This window comes from Alexandromys fortis, unplaced genomic scaffold (genome assembly GCF_014885135.2).
Source record: "Alexandromys fortis isolate MF-2015 unplaced genomic scaffold, M_Fortis_MF-2015_v1.1 scaffold_31, whole genome shotgun sequence".
Classification (NCBI taxonomy): Eukaryota; Metazoa; Chordata; class Mammalia; order Rodentia; family Cricetidae; genus Alexandromys; species Alexandromys fortis.
Genome location: NW_026067974.1, coordinates 15,005,735 through 15,029,035, shown reverse-complemented (window position 1 = coordinate 15,029,035; position 23,301 = coordinate 15,005,735). Strand labels below are relative to the sequence as shown.

The window sequence follows — 23,301 nt, the reverse complement described above, 5'->3', positions numbered from 1 at the left end:
GCCTCCAGAGTGCTGGGACTAAAGGATGCGCCACCATGCCAGGCTATTTTTACTTTATAACTGGTTACCCATCATTACACTAACTACTTGCAGTCAGGAAACACCTGTTCTACCTGCTGTCTACCTCTGCAGACAAATGTTGTTGGACACAGCTGTCTTTTCACATTCTGGCATTTGACTTGTCTCTGCCCTCCCAACCCACAATGTACCAGAAGCTGATGTTACTGGAGAGGACCAGTAACACTGAATACTTGACCATCACTTGCATTTAGTGTTAGAGCATGTGTTTGGGGTGGAGAGATGCTGCAGAGGACCCAAATTCAGTCCCCAGTGCGTGTATTGGGTGGCTCACAACTGCCTACTACATCTGTATTACAGGCACACAGACACACATACAAATATTTCAAAAAATTATAAATATTTTAAAAAACATAACAAGAAAACACAATAACAATTTATTTCCTCAGCTACATATATATAATATAAGAATTGGGTCCCCAACAGTCCCAAAAGCAAAGCTCAATCACTTATAAAACCTTTGTTCACCAGGAGCTGAGGTCAGCGGCCAAAGTCAGCTTTGGTTCAGGCCTAGCAGATGTCTCTAACTCCAGTACATGCAGTAGCTTCTGAATACATTTGAGATTTCTGTCTAATCCCTTTACAAGTTTATTATAGCATTTTTAAAAAAATTATTTATCATGTATACAGTGTTCTATCTGCATATATGCCTGAAGGCCAGAAGGAGGCACCAGATCTCATTATAGATGGTTGTGAGCCACCACATAGTTGCTGAGACTTGAACTCAGGACTTCCAGCCCTATTACAGCACTTTTTACTTTAGTTTTATTTTGAGACAGGGCCTCACTATGTAGCTCCAACTGGACTGAAATTTCCCTTGCAGACCAGACTGTCTAAAACACAGAGACCCACTTGTTTCTGCCTCCTGGTACTGGAAATAAAGGAGTATGCCACCACTTCTGACTTCATTGTGGGTTTTTGTTTGTTTTTCAAGACGGTGTTTCCCTGTGTAACTCTGAAGGCTATCTTGGAACTCACTCTGTAGACCAGGCTGGCCTTGAACTCAGAGATCCACCAGCCTCTGGGATTAAAGGTGTGTGCCACCACCGCCTGGCTCATTGTGACTTTTTAAGAGTACCTGACTAAAAATATGGTAGTCTTAGAGTTGAGCCATGACTGTTAGTTGAATTTAGCAAGCAGGCATTAGCTGAGAGAAAGCAGGAGCCTGGGTACTCTTCGTACTACAGAGTTCACATTTGTTCACACAAACAACAGTCCCTCACTAACCTAGGTGGGAAGACAGCCCCAGGGACAGCAGCCCCACTCATGATGCACTAAGACCCCATTCTCTATAGATTTAAGATGCTGATGGACTAAAAGAACCGTCGTCTGTTCTGTGTGAGCTGCTGTGAAACACTAAGGTCTCTGAACAACAGCCTTTCATATGCTCCAGAAACAGTCACCAAAGATCTACAAGGCCTTACCGCCTTCCCTTATAAACTTCCACAGAAACACAGCTAAGACACATTCCTTGCTCCACTTGCAAAAGGAAATACATACCCAATTTGGGGACTGGCTGTGTGTCCCAGAACTGGTAGCTTCGTTTGCTGGCCTCCTCCATGGTTTTGGCAGGTCCCTGACCCACTGAGAACAGCTCAATGGCCTTTTGTATTTCCTGGATTCTCTCTGCTGGCAAAGAGTTCATCTGGGCAAGACAGTTGGAAAAAGAAAAGACCCATTTTATTAGCGAAACTTATGAATCATTATGAGTTCAAGAGTTAGCTAGGCCAGGTGTGGTAAAGCACACCTTTAATCCCAGCACTGGTAGGCAGAGACAGGCAAATCTCTGTGAGCTAGCTTAGTTTACACAGAGAGTTCCTGGCCAATCAGTGCTCAATAGTTTGAGACCCTGTCTCAAACAAACAAAAAGAGTTAGTTTGATATAGAAATCATACATCTGTAATACTAGCTCTCAGGAGGCAGAGGCAGGAGGATTAGAAGTCTGAGGCCCATCTTGGCTACATATAACCCTGTATCAAAACACTAAGAGTTCAGGGCTACAGAGATAGCACAGTTAATAAAGAGCTTGCCATTCCAGCATGAGGATCTGAGTTTGGTCTCCAGCACCAAGATAAAAAAAGCTGACAATGGTGGTATATGCAGAATCCCACCGCGGGGAAGGTGAGACTAGGAGGATCCCTGAGGGCCTGCTACCCAACCCATCTAGCCAAATCATGAAGCTCCAGATTCAATGAGAAACCCATCTCAAAAATAAGGTGGCAAAGAAGGGTATGGTGGCTCATGCCTTTAATCCCAGCACTTGGGAGGCAGAGGCAAGTGGATCTCTGAATTCATGGTTAGCCTGGTCCATAGAGTGCGGTCCAAGATAGCAAGAACCCACATGGTAGAAGGAGAGACCCTACTGCCAAAAGTTACCCTTGAACTTCTATAGACAGGCTGTACATGTACCTTGCCTGGTATGAAGAAGCATGTCATCCACATACATAGACACACCTACATCCCCTGCCACAGGGCAACCTGGGGGCTAGAGATGCAGCTTAGTGGTAAAGCACCTGCCGTGTATGTGTAAGACTGTGTGGGGTTTAAGCCCTGGGATCACAAAAACAAAACATAAAAAAGCATAAAAATTCAATTACATATCATTCTCCAAGTTATTCTTTAAAAAAAATATGTCCTTTGCTTCCAGTAGAAGATAGAAAAAAAATATGCCTTAGGTCAGGCCTGGTGGCACACACTTCTAACCCAGGAAGCCAGGTCTGTGTAAATTCCAGATCAGCCTGCTTTATACAAATATGCCTTAGGTCAGGCCTGGTGGCACACACTTCTAACCCAGGAAGCCGGAGGGTCTATGTAAATTCCAGATCAGCCTGCTTTATACAGCAAGTTTCATACTAGCCTGATCTACATAGTAAGTTCCAGGCCAACTGGGGCTGCACAAACAAACCTGAAACCTATGCACTTGAAGGGACTTAGGGGTGGGGCTCAGTAGTGCTTCCCTAATGCTGTGACCCTTTAACACAGTTCCTCATGTTGTGGTGACCCCAGCCATAAAATTATTTCATTGCTACTTCATAACTATAATTTTGCTACTGTTATGAATCATAATGTAAATATCTGATATGGGCCCCCAATGTGGTCATGACCCACAGGTTGACAAACACTGCTAATGACTTTCTTTTAAATTAAAAAAATTATTTTGTTGTTGTTGGGGGGGGGGGGCGTGGCACGCCTTTAATAGCAGCACTTGGGAGGCAGAGGCAGGCAGATCTCTGAGTTTGAGGCCAGCCTGGTCTACAGAGTGAGTTCCAGGGTAGTCAGGGCTACACAGTGAAACCCTGTCTCAAGAAAACAAAATAAAACAAAACCAAAAAAATTATATATATTGCATGTGTGTGCATATGCATGTGCCATAGTGTGTGTGTGTGTGTGTATGTGCACACGTGTGCAAAGATCAGAGAATAACTTTCAGGAGTCGGTTCTCTCCTTGCACTGAGTGGGTCCAATGGACCAAACTCAGGACATCAGGCCTGGCTGCAAGAGACTTAAGATGAGAAGACAAGAGCCACTACTCTAAGAAGTGGCTGCCACACCATCAGCCCACGGCACCTGACACACACAGGCAATGCGTGTCTGAGATTCTGAGGGTACTGCGCTTGAGAGTTGGGTCATCTAAGGTACTGAGAGCAGCTTTACCACCAAGGCCTAGGGCACACAGGACAGGCAGCACTGAAGTTCTTCCATCCTTAAATACAGTGGAGACGATCAGTTTAAATTGTTCCTACACGTTTACCTTTTACCTCAAAACTCGTCACAGAAAACAGCTGTTACCTTCACAGGCTGATCCTGGGCCGAATCTGTGTCATTGCCTTTCTCTTTCTTCTTCTTCTGTTTCTTCTTCTTCTTTTTGGCTCCAGTGTCATTGGCTGGACTCAAGCCACTGTAAGACAAAGTAAACACTGATGGAGTCCTAAAAAAATCAAACACTTTAAACTACACTGACAAAAGGCTTTTCTGTGGAGCAGACCCTTCCTAATCAAGCCTGTTGGCTCCAGAAGTAGACTGGAGAATCCAGCTCCCAGAAGGGGTATTTGGAGGACACTAGCAAGCACAGCTCCCCTCCCCACTCCCACCCACCAGCTCCCCAGGGAGGAGACAATGTGCAAGGCATGTCCTATTTACTTCCAAGGGTCTTTCCTGTTCTTGCGTTCATTCATTCATTTACTCACTCACTCATTGAGACAGTGTCTCAAGCAGCCAAGGCTGACCTCCATCAATGACTTTGAACTTCTGATTCCCCTCCAGAATGCTGAAATTACAGGTACCTCACCCACCTGGTTTATGGGTTCAAACCCAAAGCTTCTTGTATGCAAAGAAAGCATTCTACCACCTGAACTGCATTCCCAATCTTTTTTTTTTTTTTGAGACAAGGTCTTGCTATGTAACCTTGGCTAACCTCATACTCAGTATGTATCTTAGGCTGGACTTGAACTTATAGCAATCCTCCTGCCTCAGCTTTCTGAGAGCTGGGATGATAGATATGAGCCACCACATCCTTTTCTGGGAGGTGGGAGGGATATGTACTCACTTCTTCAGATTGCCACACTGCACTAAAGACAATGATATCTGTCAACATTGTGTTGGTACCAACACCACTTCCTTAGGGCCCTAAATGAAAAAAGGCAGCCAAAAGACAGTAGCAGTCTTTAGGGAATCCTTTGCCCTGACTTCTCCACGTGTACCATATTTACTGGGTTTCCCCAACTGGACCTAAGGCACAAGCCAGTATGGACAAGAGCAGGATGAAGAAGAGTCTGACATTACTGCAGCCCATGCCCAAAATGGTCAAGAGAGACATTCCTGAACCAGACTTTAGGCAGCAAGACTGAGTGGTCACTGATGGCAAACCCGGAACTAGGAATGATGGGAAAATCCAACCACAACAGTCTCATGCACCTACTTGTGCCACAAACACATGAAAACTCACGCACGTGGAAGCAGTGAAGGGACTCCTCATGCTGCTTTCCTTAGTAAGACATGGGAAAGCAGTTTCCTAGCTACGTTAAAATCAAAACTAGACCAGGCATGGTGCCACACAGTTGCTAGTAGAGCACCTGGGAGGCTGAGGTGGGGACAAGGTAAACTGACATGGTGGTGGTGGTGGTGCGCATCCTTAATCCCAGCATGCAGGAGGCAGATCTCTGCGAATTCAAGGCTAGTCTCATTTACACAGCAAGTTCCAGGCCAGCCAGGGCTACATTGTAAAACCCTACCTTAAAAAATAAAAAAATAAAAAAAGACACAGTGGCTCTTAGTCCCAGGCAAATCTGGAGGAGAACACAGAAAGTTCCAGGCTAGCCTAAGTTACAGCGCATGACACTGTTCTTAAAAAAATTAATTAATAGAGGAAACAGATACTTCAGGGTTTCTAGGTGTCTTGTGGTTATTTGAATATTAATGCAACTGATAAATGCTATCAGTAGTAATAAGTATACATATATAAAGATAAAGCAATCTGTAGACACACACGTCCATTTCTTGGGCTGAGGCTGTAGCTCAGTGGCAGAGTAGTTCCCTAGCATGCTCTAGACAACAGATTTTATCCCCAGTACTAGAGGGAAAAAAAGGTGGGGGTGGATCTGGAAGATATACACTGTCATCTCTTTGTATGGGGAGTCTCCAAATTTTAATCCTCTTATTCCATAGACAGGATTTAGGAGACTGTAGAAGGATTATGAAGCCAAGGAGTTCTAGTAAAGGCTGGATTTCTCTTTCTCAGACGAGCAAATGGTCATCAAGTCTGAACACAAACGCGCCTAGTGAGTATTCTATTAGTGAGACGCAGAAGGTACAACACAGAGGGGACTGATGACATTCAGGGATGGAAAAGCAAGCAGATGCTCAGCGAATCTTCCAAGGCCACAACAGATAGGAGCCAGTCACTCAGGACCTCATATAACTTCCGCTTCCTCTTTTCTTTTAAAATAAATTTACTTTTATTTTATGTGCATTGATGTTTTGCCTGCATGTATGTCTGTGTGGGGATGTCAGATCCTGAAGTTAAAGACAGTTGTGAGCTGCCATGTGGGTGCTGGGAATTAAACCCTGGTCCTTTGGAGTTAAGAGTCAGTGCTCTTAACTGCTGAGCCATTTCTCCAGCCCCCAGATAATTGTCTCTCTCTCTCTTTTTTTTAAGATTTATTCTTTTTGTTTTGTTTTGTTTTGGTTTGGTTTTTTCGAGACAGGGTTTCTCTGTGGTTTTGGAGCCTGTCCTGGAACTAGCTCTTGTAGACCAGGCTGGTCTCGAACTCACAGAGATCCGCCTGCCTCTGCCTCCCGAGTGCTGGGATTAAAGGCGTGCTCCACCACCGCCCGGCCAAGATTTATTTTTTTATATACTGATTTGCCTACATGTATCCCTGCAAGCCAGAAGAGGGCACCAGATCTCATTACAGATGGCTGTGAGCCACCATGTGGTTGCTGGGAATTGAACTCAGGACCTCTGGAAGAAAACTCAGAGCTCTAAACCTCTAAGTCACCTCTTCAGTCCTAGATAACGTCCTCGTAATAACTCACTTGTTACCCTATGTAACCCCATCAGAGCCTGTCACAACTCTGCAGTCTTCTCATTTCAGAGATATTCTCTTCAGTCTCAGGATTATGTGAGCACTGAAAAGCTACGTTAGTGTTTTATTCATATGAGTACACAGAATGAATTATCAGGGCCCTCTGTATGAGTTAACATACAAATCTTTTGTCCTGCAATTAACTCTATAGACCATGCTGGCCTTGAACTTGGAGATCCGCCCACCTATGCCTCCTGGGTGCTGGGATTAAAGGCATGTGCCACCATCACCTGGCTGATACAAATCATTTTTATTTCATTTTGTGGAAAAATAATCAAGGGCTGGAGAAATGGCTCAGTGGTTAAGAGCACTGACTGCTCTTCCAGAGGACCAGGATTCAATTCCCAGCACCCACATGGCAGCTCACAACTGCCTGAAAATCCAGTTCTAGGGGATCTGACACCTTCACACCAATGCACATAAAATAGAGATAAATAAATCATAAAAAAAATTTAAAAAAGAAAGAAAAATAATCAAAAGGTGAAGGTAAAGAAATGCTACATCCAGGTGTGGTAGGTCATCTTTGGGAAACTGAGGCAGGATTGTGTATAGGTTCAAGGCCACCCTGGTCAACAAGGGGAATTCCAGGCCAAGCAGGGACCTTACAAGACCATGTCTCAAAACCATGAAAAATAACTATAAAAAGAAATTGTTGCATATCAGTTAACCAATTGGATATTTAATAAACACAATTTTATATGGCAATAAATGACTCCTCTCCACTTTATAAGCCTTTACAAAGTATACAAAATCATTACAGAATGTCTTCCTACCTGAGAATGGTAGCACGAGCCTATGAGCCCGAGTACCTTGGGAGGCAAAGGCAGGAAGATCATTCCAAATTTGTGGCCATCTTGGTCTACAGAATGAGTCCAGGCCAGCCAGGACTACATAGTAAAACTGTTAAGAAAGAAAGTTGGTCAGTCAGTCTACCGACCGAGCCTCTTCAGAAAAGAGGCTGTGTGCACTGTGCACTGTCACACGGCCTGACCCCACATCTGCAGAGAGGTCACAGGCTGCACTTGTTCTGTTTTTGGAGTAAGCTGATTTGTTTTGAGACAAAGTCTCTCTGTAGACCAGATTGGCCTTCAACTCAGAGATCCTCCCACCTCTACCTCCTAAGTCCTAGGACAAAAGGTGTGCAATCCCACACCTGGCTTTATGTTTGTTTGTTCTTGGTTATTCAAGATAGGGTTTCTTTTTGTAGCTCTGGCTGTCCTGGAACTCACTCGGTAGACTAGGCTGGGTTCAAACTCATAGAGCTCTGTCTGCCTCTGCCTCCTGACTGTTGGGATTAAAACCACCACTGCCCGATGGCTTTATGTTTTAATTTTGTAATTCATTCTTTTTTTTTTTAAATATTTATTTAGTTAGTTATTATGTATACAATATTCTGTCTGTCTATGCCTGCAGGCCAGAAGGGGGCACCAGACCCCACTACAGATGGTTGTGAGCCACCATGTGGTTGCTGGGAATTGAACTCAGGACCTTTGGTAGAGCAGGTGATGCTCTTAACCGCTGAGCCATCTCTCCAGCCCTGTAATTCATTCTTTTGAGGTGTTGGGCCACAACTATGAAAACACACGAAGCTGCCATGGTCTTACAGACAACAAGCCCCAAAGAGAGAGACAAATGAATCAGAGGAGATACCAAGGAGTCTAGTCCCATGATCTTTCAAGACAATTATGATAACAAAATGATTAATTCCTAAGACCCGGAGCTCAGAGGCCTTGAAAACACGCAGCTCGCCTGTTGAGGGACTGGTGCTGAGCAAAGCCGCACAGCATCACTACTGACTTAGGAGGATGAGAGGAGACTGCTTGGGCCCAGGAGTTTTGAGGCCAGGATTCAGTAACTGAAAGAGAAATCTGTTAAAAAAAATTATAAATTGGTACAAGACAGAGACTGACCAGAGGCACACACAACAGCAAACCAAAGCTTAACTTGCTCCTTCTGTTCCAAAATACCAAGCAGAGACTTGGGTGAAATTTGTCCTTGGAAGGCAGGGAATGTCTGTTATGGGAACTAAGATGGATGTTTACACGGAACAGCTGCCGGTTTCGGTGCACACATCTTTAATTCCAGGTCTCTAGGGAGGCAGAGGCAGGCGGATCTCTGAGTTCGAGGCCAGCCTGATCTACAGAGTAAGTTTCAGGACAGTCTGGGCTACACAGAGAGACTCTGTATTTGAGGGTGGAATCAATAACTAGCCTAGTAAATACAGGATGAATTGAAAGAATGACAGATCCAGGACAAGGAAGAAAAGCAATTAGGAACTGTCATCTTCAGAGCTGTTGAGATGGTTGAGCAAGAAAAAGGCAATGGAGCGTAAGCCTGGCAACCTGAATTTAACCCCTGAGATTCATGTAAAAGTAAAAAGAGACATGTGTAAGACTGGGTCTTATACTGTAGTCCAGGCTGGTTTTGAACTATCATGTTGCTCCTTCTGCTTCAATCACTGGACTTCTAGGATCCTAGTGTGAACCATCATGCTCAACTAGAAATGTGTCCTTTTCGTTTTGTTTTGTTTTGTTTTTGAGGCAGGGTTTCTCTTGTGTACCCCTGGCCATTCTGGAATGCAGTCTTGTAGATCAGGCTGGCCTCCAACTCAGATCTGCCTGCCTCTGCCTTCTGAGTGCTGGGATTAAAGGTGTGCTTCACCCCATGGGAATGTCATCTTTTAATGAAGGCCCTAAATATTAAATTCAAGCTCACAAGAAATCTTATGGATGCTCTTGTACAAAATCAGGGCAGCAGGAGGAGATGGAAAATGAGCCTCCCTCCGTGCTTCTAAAATAGAAGAGTGCCGGGTGTGTGTGGGTGGGAGGGAAGGGCAAGCTGACAGATGAGCAGAGCACAGAACTTCCCGACAGCACAAAGGGCCCGTAACACAAGCCTCCTCTCCCTCACAGGATAACAAACACTCAAATGTGTGTGCCTGGGAACTAAAATCTTTTCTCATGGGGGAGAGAGAGCAGAGGGAGCCCCCAGCCTTGGGAGGAGTCTCCCAGCAATGTGCCTCAACCTGTTGCTTACAAGAGACCACAATGAGGCAACCTGGTCATCAACTAACCAACCAACACCCAAGGACTAGCCACCAACCTCTAAAGATGTGGATGGAGCCTTTTCTCCCTGACATGTTACAGCAGTGTTTCTCAACCTGTGGGTTGCAAACCCTTGGGGTCGCCTGAGACCATCAGAAAACACGGATATTTACATTATGATTCAGAGCAGTAGCAAAATTACAGTTATTAAGTAGCAACAAAAATAATTTTATAGTTGGGGTCACCACAACATGAGGAACTATATTAAAGGGTCACAGCATCAGGAAGGTTGAGTGCACTGGTTACAGTCTCAGCTTCCGGAAGGATGTATCTGGGAAGCCTCCAAAGCCAAGGTATTAACTGTCTTCTCATACGAGGCCCAAGACGGAAGCTTTGGTCAAGAGCAGGCATTAGAGGTAACAAGGAGAGGCCGGCATGGTGGCACACAGGGCTAAGGCAGGAAGGTGGGGAGTTCCAGGTCAGCCTGAGGTAATGGCAAGGATGAGCCGTGTTTTATTCTGAAAGCCATCTCTGATTCCTCCAACTCTCCCTGACATCTGCTTTACAATTATAATCTCCTAAAAAAACTACATACATATAATTATTCACATAAAATGATGGGTTTCTTTCTTTGCCTCCCAGTGATTTAAAAATGTTCTGCGCATAGAGGCCACACTGACACAGCTGTTTCTCACAGTCCCTCCCGTTATACTGCACACACAGCTAGGAACTCAACAATTTTATGCTTGCCTGATGCTTTCTAGGCACAATGGACTAAAATAAAACTCAGAAAAGCTACAGCCCAAAAGAGGTCAGTGAGACATCCCTAGTGCTGTTTGCACAGGACAGCTGTGCCAACGTTCTGAGAAAGCAGTGAGATGCTGTGTTCGTCTGTGTCTTGGTTGGGATTTTCAATGACCAACTTCCTTACTCCTGGCCACTGCCCTCCTTGTCACGTCCTATTCCTAAGGTCAAAGCAGAGAACGCCACTGGAATTATTCAAATGGCACTCCTGTAACATACACCACACGTTTCTGAGAACAAAGTTCAGAAAGAAAAATTCATAACTCTTTTTTTTCCCCCCGAGACAGGGTTTCTCTGTGGTTTTGGAGCCTGTCCTGGAACTAGCTCTTGTAGACCAGGTTGGTCTGGAACTCACAGAGATCCGCCTGCCTCTGCCTCCAGAGTGCTGGGATTAAAGGCGTGCGCCACCACCGCCCGGCTTAGAAAAATTCATAACTTTTGGTCACGTATTTCCTCCTTTTGTTGTTTGCAATGGGAACTCACCATGGCTAACCCTGAAAGATTCTCCTATGCCAGTCTCCTGTCCTAGGACACGCAGCTTTATTTCCCCCTTTTCTCCCCCCCCTTTTTTTTTCTTCAGGGTTTCTCTGTGTAGCTCTGGCTGCCCTGGAACCCACTATGTAGACTAGGCTGGCCTCAAACTCACAGAGCTGCCTGCCTCTGCCTCTCACGTGCTAGTATTAAAGGCCTATGGGATCACACCCAGTTTTACTTTTCTAACTTTTATATATGTATGTTTGTAATGTGTATGCTCTTGAGACCAGAAGGTATCAGATTCCCCGGAGCTAGAGTAACAAGCAGTTAAGAGCCTCCTTACGTGCATGCTAGAGCCAAAGGCAGGTCCTCTGGAAGAACAGAATGGGCTCCTGGCAGCTGAGCCAGGACTCCAGTCCCCTATTCTCTCTGTCTCTGAAAGCTGGAAGCTAATTCTTAGAACTATAAAGTAAGTTTTCAACAGAAAGGCACTAAAATAAATCCTGAACTCTATCTAGTTCTAACTCTGACATCGGGAGAGTCTTTTGCAAACGAAGTCAAGCTTAGGGATATGAGTGTTTACCACCAATCCTCTTGGTACTCGCCACGTCCAGAGACAGAGGAACAGAGGGACATTTACAAGGACACTCAGGAGGAAACCAGGTGCCTTGTGTCAGCATCACCTGCATATTCTTTGTACTGCTGTAGCTGCTGGATCACTGGGTACCACACCACAAACTCCACATATGCCCACCAATTAGTTAGATTGGGAGTTCGGGGCATAGACAGCTCGGTAGGTAAAATGCCCACTGCCAAGCCTGACGACCTGAGTTTGAACCCAGAGTCCACATGGTGGAATGGAGAGAACTGACCGCCTTCAAAATGCCCTCTGATATCCACACGTGTACTGTGGCACATGTGCACATGCACACACACGCAAATAAATAAAATTTAGTAAGTGAAATAAAAACCTGCTTGTGAATCCTAAATTCCTATTGCCACAGAGGCGCCAGCCGGCTGTAGAAAAAAAAAACTTGTAGGCAGGAATTACAGAAGACGGCTCTCATTGCCACCTTTGCCCTATCTGGATGTTCTGCGGGTTGAAGGAGCCAATTCCTATCATGGAGGAGAGCTAATCTGGAGAGCTCACAAAGCGTCTGATATAACTGATTAAAAGCTGGGCCAGCAGAAAACAAGACTAAAATGAGATAAACACCGAAATTCAACAGTTTGAGATTGTTCCGGGCATTGTGACCTGGCAAAGATCAAACCAGGTGCTATTCAATGCTCGATCCATGTCTGCTGAGGATGACCCTGGCCTATCAATGAGAGTTTAAAGACCCAGCCAGCTCTACTGCCACCCAACTCCCTAGTCTGAGAAAATCCACAAGCTGCTGAAAAGATCCAAAGAGGACTCTTGCTGCTCCAGGAGGCAGGGACTGGGAATATTGCTCAGTGGCTGTGCCTTTCTTTCATGTGTAACATGCTGGGTTTGAACATCAGCACCAACACCAAAAGAAAATGCAAAAAAAGCCGAGTGGTGGTGGCACACACCTTTAATCCCAGCACTCGGGAGAAAGAGGCAGGCGGATCTCTGTGAGTTCGAGGCCATCCTAGTCTACAAGAGCTAGTTCCAGGACAGGCTCCAAAGCTCCAAAGAAACCCTGTCTCGAAAAACTGGAAAAAGAAAAAAGAAATTCAGAATACAGAAGTCAATCCCAGATGGAAAACACATCCAGCAAGTTCAAAACGGATCCTCTAAGTGTCAGAGGGTGAGGTGGAAGCTCACAAGGAAAGCAGAACTACTCTTCCTAAAGTGAAATCAGGTGCACGTACAATTCAGCACAGTAACAGCAGGATCTCAACCAGAGTCAACCTCCAGCTGCTCCTCAGTCAGCACACTAGACAAACTGCAAACCAAGTACTGCCCCTGGCAAGGCATTCCAGTTGTAATTTCAGGTGCTTAATATAGAGAACACAGTATTCAAGTGTTTTCAAGGGAACAATCACAAGAACACCATCTCTGAGGGATCAAAAAGAGGCTCAGCCAGCTGGTGGCAGTGCATGCTTTAATCCCAGCATTCAGAAGGCAGAGAAAGGTTGAGTTCGAGGCCAGCCTGGGCTACAGAGAGAGTTCCAGGACAACCAGGGCTATACAGAAAAACCCTGTCTCGAAAAAATCAAAAAAAAAAAAAAACCAAAGAAACAAAAAAAGGAAGTAAGGAAGAGGTTAAAAGAGTAGAGTTTGTGTTTGGGCAGTAGTGGTGCACGCCTTTAATCTAGCACTTGGGAGGCAGAGGCAGGTGGATCTACTTTTAACTGGTGAGCTGTCTCTCCAGGGCCTATTTTTTTTTTGTGTGTGTGTGCGTCAGAATCTTTTGGGGGGGGCTTTTCGAGACAAGGTTTCTCTATTGCTTTGGAGCCTGTCCTGGAACTAGCTCTTGTACACCAGGCTGGCCTCTAACTCACAGAAATCCGCCTACCTCTGCCTCGAAGTGCTGGGATTAAAGGCTTGCTTGCACCACCACCGCCTGGCTCGTAAATTAGTTTTTAAATGGAAATTTTAAATCTTTAAATGGATTTTTAAAGATTTATTTATTTATTACGTATATGTATTTATTTACTATGTATACAGTGTTCTGCCTGCATTCTGTACACCAGAAGAGGGTATCAGGTCTCATGGATGGTTGTGAGCCATCGTGCAGTTGCTGGGAATTGAACCAGGTTCTCTGGAAGAGCAGCCGTGTTCTTAATCACTGAGCAATCTCTCCAGCTCGAAATCTCAGATTTTCAAAAAAATTAAGAGAAAAAGCTACAGATGCATCCTCCTAAAGCCCCTACTCTCTGAGCTCCAGAGAGAAAGGGTTAACTGCAGCTTGGCAAAGCTGACACATTTTGGAGTGAGCATATTAGTTCAACAATGTGGGAGATGAGCAAAAAACCAGGCTGCCCTGGGCAGCAGTCTCCCTGAAATAGGCTTCATTTAATTTTAATTTCTTCTGCTCTCCAGCTTCTCTCTTTGAAAGCAGCTCTTGATTAGTTTCTTTTTAACTACCATTTAATTAGGAAACATAATTAGAATACTTATTTGATATCAGTGATGAGAGTTCTTTTCATTTTTCTTTGATCTAGTTTTGAAAAACCAAAAGCTGAAGGGAGAAATGAAGAGAGTGCCGAAAAACGGAAAGATTCTTCTTCCCAAGCGCTAGATGTGTTATAAAGTCCACAAGCAGCATGGACACAGTCACTTGAAACAAAAGGAAGACAAAGCAAGCAAGGAAAGCTCTGTTTGCGGGATTGACCTTCTGTCCTAGTCACACTCAACTGTCAGCCTGACACAGCCTGGAGTCAGTCAGCGGAGAGGAGAGACTGGATGAGGAACTGCCTCCATCAGACTGGCTTGAGTACTCACACAGGAGGACCCAGCCCCCCCCTCCCCCGTGGGCAGCACCATTCCTAGGCAGGTGGTCTTGAGCTGTACAAGAAAGGAAGCTAAGGGTCTAAGGAACGGCCTAGCAATTACTAGTTGTGCTGGGCGTGGTGCCAGACGCCTGCAGTCCTAGCCCTTGGGTGGCAGAGGCAGGTGTTTCTCTGTGAGTTAAAGGCCAGCCCGGTGCAAGTCCCAGGCCAGCCAGAGCTACATAGCAAGAGCCTGTCTTTTAAAAAAAGCACTAGCTGTTCTTCCGCAGGACCCAAGTTTGGTCCTTAGCACCCATACAGGGGGACTCACAACCATCTGAGGTCCCCTTTTGGCTTCCCCAGACACCAGCACACACAGCAGACACACATAAATAAGTGTGAAAACAGCAGAGGAGGAGGAAACCAGCCACACACAAGTGAGGGAGCGAGCCACCAAGCAGTGTCCTCTACGGTTTCTGCCTTTGAGGTCCTACTTGAGTTCCTGTCCTGTCTTCCCTCAACAATGGACTGCAGCCCGGAAGCGTAAGCTACATAATGTGTATCATGTGGACACGCTACATATATGTACACTGCATACTATGAAGTGCAAGCTACTTAAATCTCTTTGCCTAAATGCTTTTTGTGCAGAGTGTTTTATACCAGCAACAGAATGAAAACTAAACACCTTCTAAAAATAAATACCTACTTTCTTTCCTTGGTTTAGCTGTGCACGCCATTCTGAAGTGGTCTCACTCTGCAGCCTTGACTGGCCTCAGGCTCCTGAAGGCTGGGATTGCAGACATGCGCTGCTATATACCCAGCGCCTTTCCTCTTAAATATCTTCAAAGGAGACACTATCTCTTGTGCACCCACACACATGCACACACCCATATGCAAAACAATAAAAATTTAAAATGCAATACATCTGGGGGAGGGTGGGTGGAGAGATGCCTCAGAGGTTAAGAGCATGTTTTACCAATGCTACGGAAGAATTCAGTTTCTAGTACTCGTGCTGAGGTGCTCATAACTACACAGAATTCCAGGTCAAGGGGACTGAAGTCCCTTTAAGACCTCCTCAGATACCCGCACTCACATGCATAGACACATAATTGAAAATTTTTAAATTAAAATCAACAAAAACTTAAAAGAGGGAAAGGGGTGGCAAAAACATTTTTAAAAAAGTAATGTTCATAATAAATTGGTGGGTGGTTGGGCGGTAGTGGTGCACACTTTTAATCCCAGCACTCGGGAGGCAGAGGCAGGAGGATGGCTCTCTTGTGAGTTTGAGGCCAGCCTGGTCTACAGAGCAAGTTCCAGGTCAGGCTCCAAAAGCTACACAGAGAAACTCTTTCTTAAAAAAACCAAAAAGAGGGGGCTGGAGAGATGGGTCAGAGGTTAAGAGCATCGCCTGCTCTTCCAAAGGTCCTGAGTTCAATTCCCAGCAACCACATGGTGGCTCACAACCATCTGTAATGGGGCCTGGTGCCCTCTTCTGGTCTGATAGCACACAAACAAACAGAATATTGTATTCATAATAAATAAATAAATATTTAAAAAAAAAGAAAAAAGAAAAAAAATAATAGAAGGCAAGCTGGGGAAAGTTGGGGGAATATCTAAGGAAAGAAAAGAACTACTCTTAATGCTTCTCTCTAATTTCATAAACAACTCTAGGCAAGGAAACTTCCCCAAGATCAGAGCTATGGATCTTGGGATCACAACCAGGTTTTCTGTATTTTATAGACAAGTCTCACTATGAAGCACTGGTTGGTTGGTTACATAGATCAGACTAGCCTTGACCTCACAGAGATCCACCCGTCTTTGCCTCCAGAGCACTGGGATTGAAGGCTAGCACTACCACACCCTACTCAAAGCCGGTTTGAATGGCTCCAAAGTTCATACTTTCCCCAGGGGGCTGCAGTCTCTTTTCACAACACTTGGCTTGGAAAGTTAATGGAAAAGGCTGATTCTGTCAGAGGTAGACTGTCTCCTGACCCAGATCTTTTGTTTTTTACCTGCCGCCTCCAAACTAACTCATTTTCATGGAACGCTAGATTTGATAAACTAATATAATCTGCTCACTTAAACTATACCCTGTAATAGAACACCTTCCCCCTGGAGGGGGGGCAGGGTCACTCCCAAAGATTTAGGGAAAGGGGAATTATTACACTGCTGTACCATAACTAAAACAAAGAACTTCCTGGCAAACAGGATTTTCTTGGTTTTCATGCTCGTGGTTGAACACCGGGGGCCTGCGACGTAGCAAGCACGTGCTCCACGGCTGAGCTACACCCCAGCTCATGGCAAAGTTCTGCAAACTGATCACAAACAAAACCCACTTAAAAAAAACAGAAAAGATTGACACTAAGCAGGGCAACAATTTCACAGAGGAAAACAGAGCAATTACAGGATGAACAAAGAAAGCATCGCACTTTCACTTCTGAAATGACTGACACTCAGCACGCTCATCTGATGGGGAATTTTTTTTTTTTTCTCGAGAAGCCTGTGCTGTTTCCACTTCCTCTTTCCCAGCTATTCCTTTCTTGGGAATAGCTGGCTTAAACAAGGCCGTTATTAGATTTCTGTGAGTTACAGCAACAGAACATAGTCATAAAATCAAATTTGGCAAACTTCCTTTTCTGCCACATTCTTGTGATTTTTTTTTCATGCTGGTAAAGAACAAGAAGCTAGATCTTTTTTAAGTCTAAAACTCACCCCCAGGCAAATTGCTAATCATTAATCCTTTGCTCAATCACCTCTAAGACCGAAGAATAAGTAAGAATGTATCCAAGGTTATGACCTTCCACCTTTATCTCAGTTTCACTGGGGGAAAGGGAGAAGTTAAGAGCCGCCAGTTACAGTCAATAACAAGCTGGTTATAACAGTCTGGCTTTAAAAAGCAGACTACCACGCGCTCAGACAATTACACACCCACAAAAATACACATATGCATATAGAGAGATAGACAGAGATACAGACAGACGATGGGGGTTAGTAGCAGACAAATAACATGAACAAAATAAATTATTCACCGTGGCTGGCTTACAGATGTACTGATTTGGGGGGGGGGGAGACACTGAAATATTCGGCCCATTTCTTTTTTTTTCTAGTAACAAACGACAGCAATTACTTAGAATAAGGCTACATGGCGGCCTGTAATGGTAGTCCCTGTACCTGGGAGGCAGAGGCAAGAGTCTCAACCCGAGTTTGGGGACAACCTGCTCTACATGGCTGGCAAGTCCCAGGCCAGCCAGAACTACACAGTGAGAATCTGTCTCAAAAACCAAAACGCCCTGGAAAGATCCTAAAGTACAAGAGGTGCGGTCGTATCCCACAAGCACCACATACTCTCCAAGAAGCAACATTAGTTTGTTGAAGCGTTGAGCTACTTCACTAAGTTAACAAAGGCACAAGAAGATTGACTCTAATAAAACCTACGGATTATTTGCAGCAATAGACACCGAATAAGTCAAAAAATTATCACATCGCTAGTAACACATGATTTATAAGGAGTTTATATTTTTGGATTCTCTGGCAGTAATATCTTTACAACATAATTATATACATGGCTTGAACAGCCTGGTGAACTTCCTCATTGACCGTGAGCTACAACTAAACGCTTTATTATTAGTTTATTACTAGTCACGTTGTTCAGACACCTTGATAAGTAACGTTCCTCTAAACTGCGGTTTCTAGATTGCTCTGCGTTGTACAATTGAGACCCACCGTTCAAAATGTCCTTTGTCCCTCATCGTGCCTGAAGCACACGAATGGTACACCACACTGAACTTTATATAATGAAAGTAATGCATGTCTCCGACCCCTAACATCTGAGCACCCACCCTAGTAAATGACAAAGGCAAAAACCAATCGCTAGGCAGGATCTCAATGTCTTAGCCAATAAGAATATGGGGGTGGGGTTAGACTAAGCTCCCGGTGACTTCCCCGCACCCCAGAGACCCAGCTTGTGGGAGACGGGGCGAGAATTGGGCTACAAGGATCTCGTTACCCCCGGTTGTAGCTGTTGTCCTCCTCGTTCTCGCAATCGCTGCAGTGCTCATGGCCGTTTCCGTTCCCTTCCATCATCTGCGGCAGTGAAGGTGCCGGCAGCTTCACTGCTGTCTCACTCTCATCCGCCATCTTGGGTTGCGAGAGCCGGGCTCCGCGCCCCGCTACATGGAGGGCTCCTATTGGACAGGAGGGATATGCACTGTATTCTGGGTTTTGTAGTTTTTGTGAAGAAATCTGACACTAAGGGCTGCTCGTTTTCAAGAAAATGGACCGAAGTGGACTACAAAACCCAGAAATCATGAAGGGACGCCTTGGGAGGAGTGGCAGCAATTCCAGAAACCCCTAGGTTCAGCCGCGCTCCCAGGAGAAGAGGTCCCCACACCTTGTAGGGTGGTCGCAGTGCATGCTGGGACTAGAAGTTCCTTGTTGACTTAGCGTTTCGCGAGTGATAGGTTGCAAAGTCCAAGGTTTTCAAATCACTGCATCCTTGATAGGCACCGGGTCACAGGTGAGCCGTTATCGGCTGCCGTTAAGGACCGTTACCATTCCTGGGTAAGTGGAAGACACCGTGGTCTAAGGCTGCGGTTCGCCAAGAGCCCATTGCTTCTTGTAGAGGGCTTCCTACTAGAAGCCAGTTTTGCTCTCGGCTCCCTTAGGCAGACCTGCGTCTTTGGAAACCTAAAACCGGGAGGCAGCGCATTGAGGTGTGTGCAACGCTGACCTAGAGACTTTGTTGTTTGGAGGCGAGACTTACTACTTCTTGGCTTCTCGTTTTGCATCGAGCTCTTGGTCCGTTTGATTCACCACTAGAGCCTTCCATCACAGGTCATTTTTTTTTTTTTTTGAGATTATAATTACATCATTTCCCCCTTCCCTTTCCTCCCTTTTACCCTACTCCCATATACCCTTCACCTTGTTCTCAAATTGATGGCCTCCTTCTCTTTATAGGGTGCGTGTGTTCCTAAATATATTAATACACCCTGCCCAGTACGTATAATATAGAAATATGATTTCAAGACTGGTGTGCTCTTCCATGGGGCAGACGATTTTTTTCTCCCACTTCATTGCCTGTAGTTCTTTGTCTAGGATTGAGGCCTCATGAGTTCCCCTACATCCTTAAATGAGCACTTATAAACCAGGCTGTGGGGTAAGGCTTTTTGTATATATTTATGTATAATTTAACAAGTCTAGAATGTGGATGTCATGAATTTTCTTTCCTTTTTTTTTTTTTAACACACTGAAAGACATATTCCAGAAAAGTTGGTTCATTGCTTGTAGGTGGCAAAATCTGTATATGAATCCGGATCTATCTACTCTATACCCTGTTTAATTCTTTTTGTTTTGTTTGCTTTGTTTTGTTTTTTGAGACAGTTCTTTTTTTCTCCGTAGCTTTGGAGCCTGTCCTATATTCATTCTGTAGACCAGGCTGGCCTCGAACTCACAAAAATCCGCCTACCTCTGCCTCCCTAATGCTGGGATTAAAGCTGTGCGCCACCACCATCTGGCTCCCTCTTTAATTCATCGCAACAAGCATGTTGTCTGATACAGGCAGCCACCACAGGAAAACCAGTTGTAGGAAGGCAATTGTAACATCTATCTTAGAATCGCCCAAATGCTTCAGTCCCCTGGGTCTCCGTCCTGTCACTAACTAGTTAAACCATAATCCTGAGACGATAGCCCAAAGGTGTTGTCTCAGAAATTGCCTGTTTGTGTTGAGTATGGTAGGTGGGGCGAGAAGACTAGTTCTTTCCATCAGAGAGCTGCTGGCCAAAAAGGGAAATAAATGATCTTTGCCTTTGCAAAACTGAACAAGGGAAGAAACAATTCCCCTCTGACTCAGGGACAGAAAACAAAATAAAACCCAGAGCTAAATATAGCCAGCTCCTCTTGCATTAGTGGCAGGCCCAGAAAAGTAAATAGATTCCCAAACTGCAGACACTGCCCAGTCGTTTCTGTTTGATTTTGGAAAGCAGTCAAAGCTACCCACTGGGGCTCAGCTGTCGCCTGTACTCACCCCTCCAGGACCAAGACCACTCTTCAGTACATGGCTTGCCTCACTTATGGAAGGCCCTGGGCTCACTGTGCACTAACTACTGCATCCAACATAATACAGTGTGTGTGTGTGTGTGTGTGTGTGTGTGTATGTGTGTCTGTGTGTATGCTTGCACTCTGACCCATGGACCCATCTCACCATCTGGAGGCTAACTTTTCTGTTGCCTCCTCTAACTTATATGCTCTGGTAAAGAAGACAGGGGAGGGGACTTGAAGAAAACTGTACTTGTCCCAAAACTCAGTGATGCCCAGTTGCAGAGCTTGAATGGGAACAATACAACTCTAATTCTAATTCCCTGTGTTATTGGATTCAGCACAAACAACAAACATTCAATAAGATCAAGGAAGAATAAATGTAGGTTTCTGTGGACCCTGTCACCCTTTTTTTTGGGGGGGGGGAGTTAGTTTTTTGAGACAGGGTTTCTCTGTGTAACAGCTCTAGCTGTCCTGGAACTCTCTCTGTAGACCAGGCTGGCCTCAAACTCACAGAGATCCCTTGCCTCTGCCTCCCAAGTGCTGGGATTAAAGGTTTGCACCACCACTGCCTGGTGGACCCTGCCGTTCGTAGTTCACAGATTAAGTACAACACTTTGCCTTGCCAGGTGTGATGGCACATGCCTATAATCCTAGCACGTAAAGGAAGAAGCAGGAGGAACATCGTAAGTTTGAGGCCTCCTTGAATTCCGTAGTCCTCTTCTGGCCTCTTTGGCTACCAACACTCCTATGCACAAACCCGAACACAGATACACAGGCATACACATAATTACAAATATAATCTTTTAGAGAAGATTTTGATGATAAGCCAGGATCACAAGTTTGAGGTCAACCTGCTTTCTGTTCCTGAGTGCAGGGATTAAAGGCATGTGCCACCATGCCCAACACAACAAATATTCTTACCCACTGAACCATCTTCCCCACTCAGGATGGTGCTTTTGAGGTGCCATAATGAGATTGATAAAACTGTAGGTTGGGGGATGAGGAACATGTTGAGATTGAAAGCAAAGTTGGTGGTACAGGCCTGTCATCCCATCTGCTGAAGAGGCCGAGGCGGTAGAGCAACATCAGCCTGCCAACTTAGGGAAACACTGTGGAAAAGTAAAAGATACAAAAAGAGCTAGAGATAGCTCAGGGCAGGGTACTTGTCTAGCATGCCTGAGATTCTGGGTTCAATCCTAAGTACTAACACACACACACATCCTGGGTTCAGTTCTAAGTGCTACAGAGAGAGAGAGGGAGAGAGAGAGAGAGAGAGAGAGAGAGAGAGAGAGAGAGAGAGAGAGAGAGAGAGAGAGAGAATGAATAACGGAAAAGCAGGCAGGAATTTGGCATTAGAGTAGGAGAGTATGGACTTTATCCTAAAGACTTGGAGTCTCTGAAGGAGTTTTTTTCTGGGGAGAGATGGGATCATACTTCTGCCGCCTGAAGATTTTATTGGAGAGACTGAGAACTTGGCATAATTGTGTAGTGTGCTTGTCAACAGTGCACAATGCCCTAAATTCAGTTCCCATCACCATAGAAGTCTGGTGTGGTATTACCTAAGATCCTAGAACTAAGGAGGTAGAAACAGGAGGGTCAGAAATTCAAGGCTGGCTTAGGCTGCACGACACTCAGTCATTTGTTTGTTTTGGATCTTTGATACAGGTGCTGTGTAGCCTTGGCTGTCCTAGAACTTGAAGTGTAGACCAGGCTGGTCTTGAACTCACAGGGATCAATTTGCCTCTATCTCCTGAGTGCTGAGATTAAAGGTTTGTGCCACTATATCCAGCTGAGGCTCTGTCTTTCATTAAAAAAAAAAAAAAAAAAAAAAAACAAGTCCATACTATGCTGTCACTTAGTAATCTTAGTCAGAGGGTTTCTTCCCTCTGTAGAGCAAGGCTAATCATCTGGGCATGAGGTGACGAGTTGGACGTAGTCTTCAATAACTTCTCATCTCTCTTGAAGCTCACCTTCTGGAAGGGACCCTTCTTTCTTCCTGAGTCACAGTCCTGACATGAGATCCAAAGAACAGTGGGCCTTTTGTTCGCTCAGTGTTGTGGATTTAAGAATACAACAGGTGTTCCCTGCACTTTCAAATAATAAGTTAGGGGCTGGCAAGACAACATGGCCAAGCCTGACAGCCTGCATTCCGTACCCAGACCGTAGCTACAATGGAAGGAGAGAAATGACTCTTGGAATTTGTGTTGTGACCTCCACATACACACATGGAACAGGGAGATGAAGTTGAGGATGCATATCTGGGGCGGTGTTGTGGAAAAAGTCTTTGGGCCGGGGGAACCAAACTTTAACATTCTTAAAAATTTATTTTTAGCCAGGCAGTGGTGGCACATCCCTTTAATCCCAGCACTCTGGAGGCAGAGGCAGATGGATCTCTGGGTTCAAGGCCAGCCTGGTGTCAGTATGGACGGATATACAGAGAGAAATCTTGTCCTGAAAAACAAAAACAAACACAAACAAAAATGTTTACTTTCTTAAATTTTTTAATTTTTTATGTGCACTGGTATTTTGCTTGCATGTATGTCTGTGTGAGGGTGTCCCAGGCCCCTAGAGGTGGAGTTACAGGCAATTGTAAACTGCCATATGGGTGCTAGGAATTGAACTCAGGTCGCCTGGAAGAACAACCAGTGCTCTTAACTGATGCACCATCTCTCCAGTCCCTCCCCCCAGTTAACTTTATGTGTAAAAGTGTTTTGCCTGCCAGGCAGTGGTGGCACATGCCTTTAATCCCAGCACTTGGGAGGCAGAGGCAGGCGGATCTCTGTGAGTTCGAGGCCAGCCTGGTCTACAAGAGCTAGTTCCAGGACAGGAACCAAAGCTACGGAGAAACCCTGTCGCAAAAAAAAAAAAAAAAAAAAAAAAAA

General features: G+C 45.0%; 2 protein-coding genes across 2 annotated transcripts in view; one reads left to right on the top strand and one right to left on the bottom strand.

Moving 5' to 3' along the window:
- The window catches only part of Nmt1 (N-myristoyltransferase 1), a 34,357-nt gene extending 15,800 nt beyond the window's left edge, over positions 1 to 18,557 (bottom strand). The window contains exons 1-3 of the mRNA XM_050156562.1: positions 18,390 to 18,557; positions 3,868 to 3,976; positions 1,579 to 1,723 (exon numbers count right to left, since the gene is read on the bottom strand). Coding sequence (XP_050012519.1) covers positions 1,579 to 1,723; positions 3,868 to 3,976; positions 18,390 to 18,520 — 385 coding nt within the window. The 5' untranslated portion in view covers positions 18,521 to 18,557. The remainder of the gene's footprint in view (positions 1 to 1,578; positions 1,724 to 3,867; positions 3,977 to 18,389) is intronic.
- Positions 18,558 to 18,786: 229 nt separating this feature from the next.
- The window catches only part of Dcakd (dephospho-CoA kinase domain containing), a 39,386-nt gene continuing 34,871 nt past the window's right edge, over positions 18,787 to 23,301 (top strand). Inside the window, exon 1 of the mRNA XM_050156585.1 lies at positions 18,787 to 18,943. The gene's annotated coding sequence lies outside the window, so the exon portion shown is untranslated. The remainder of the gene's footprint in view (positions 18,944 to 23,301) is intronic.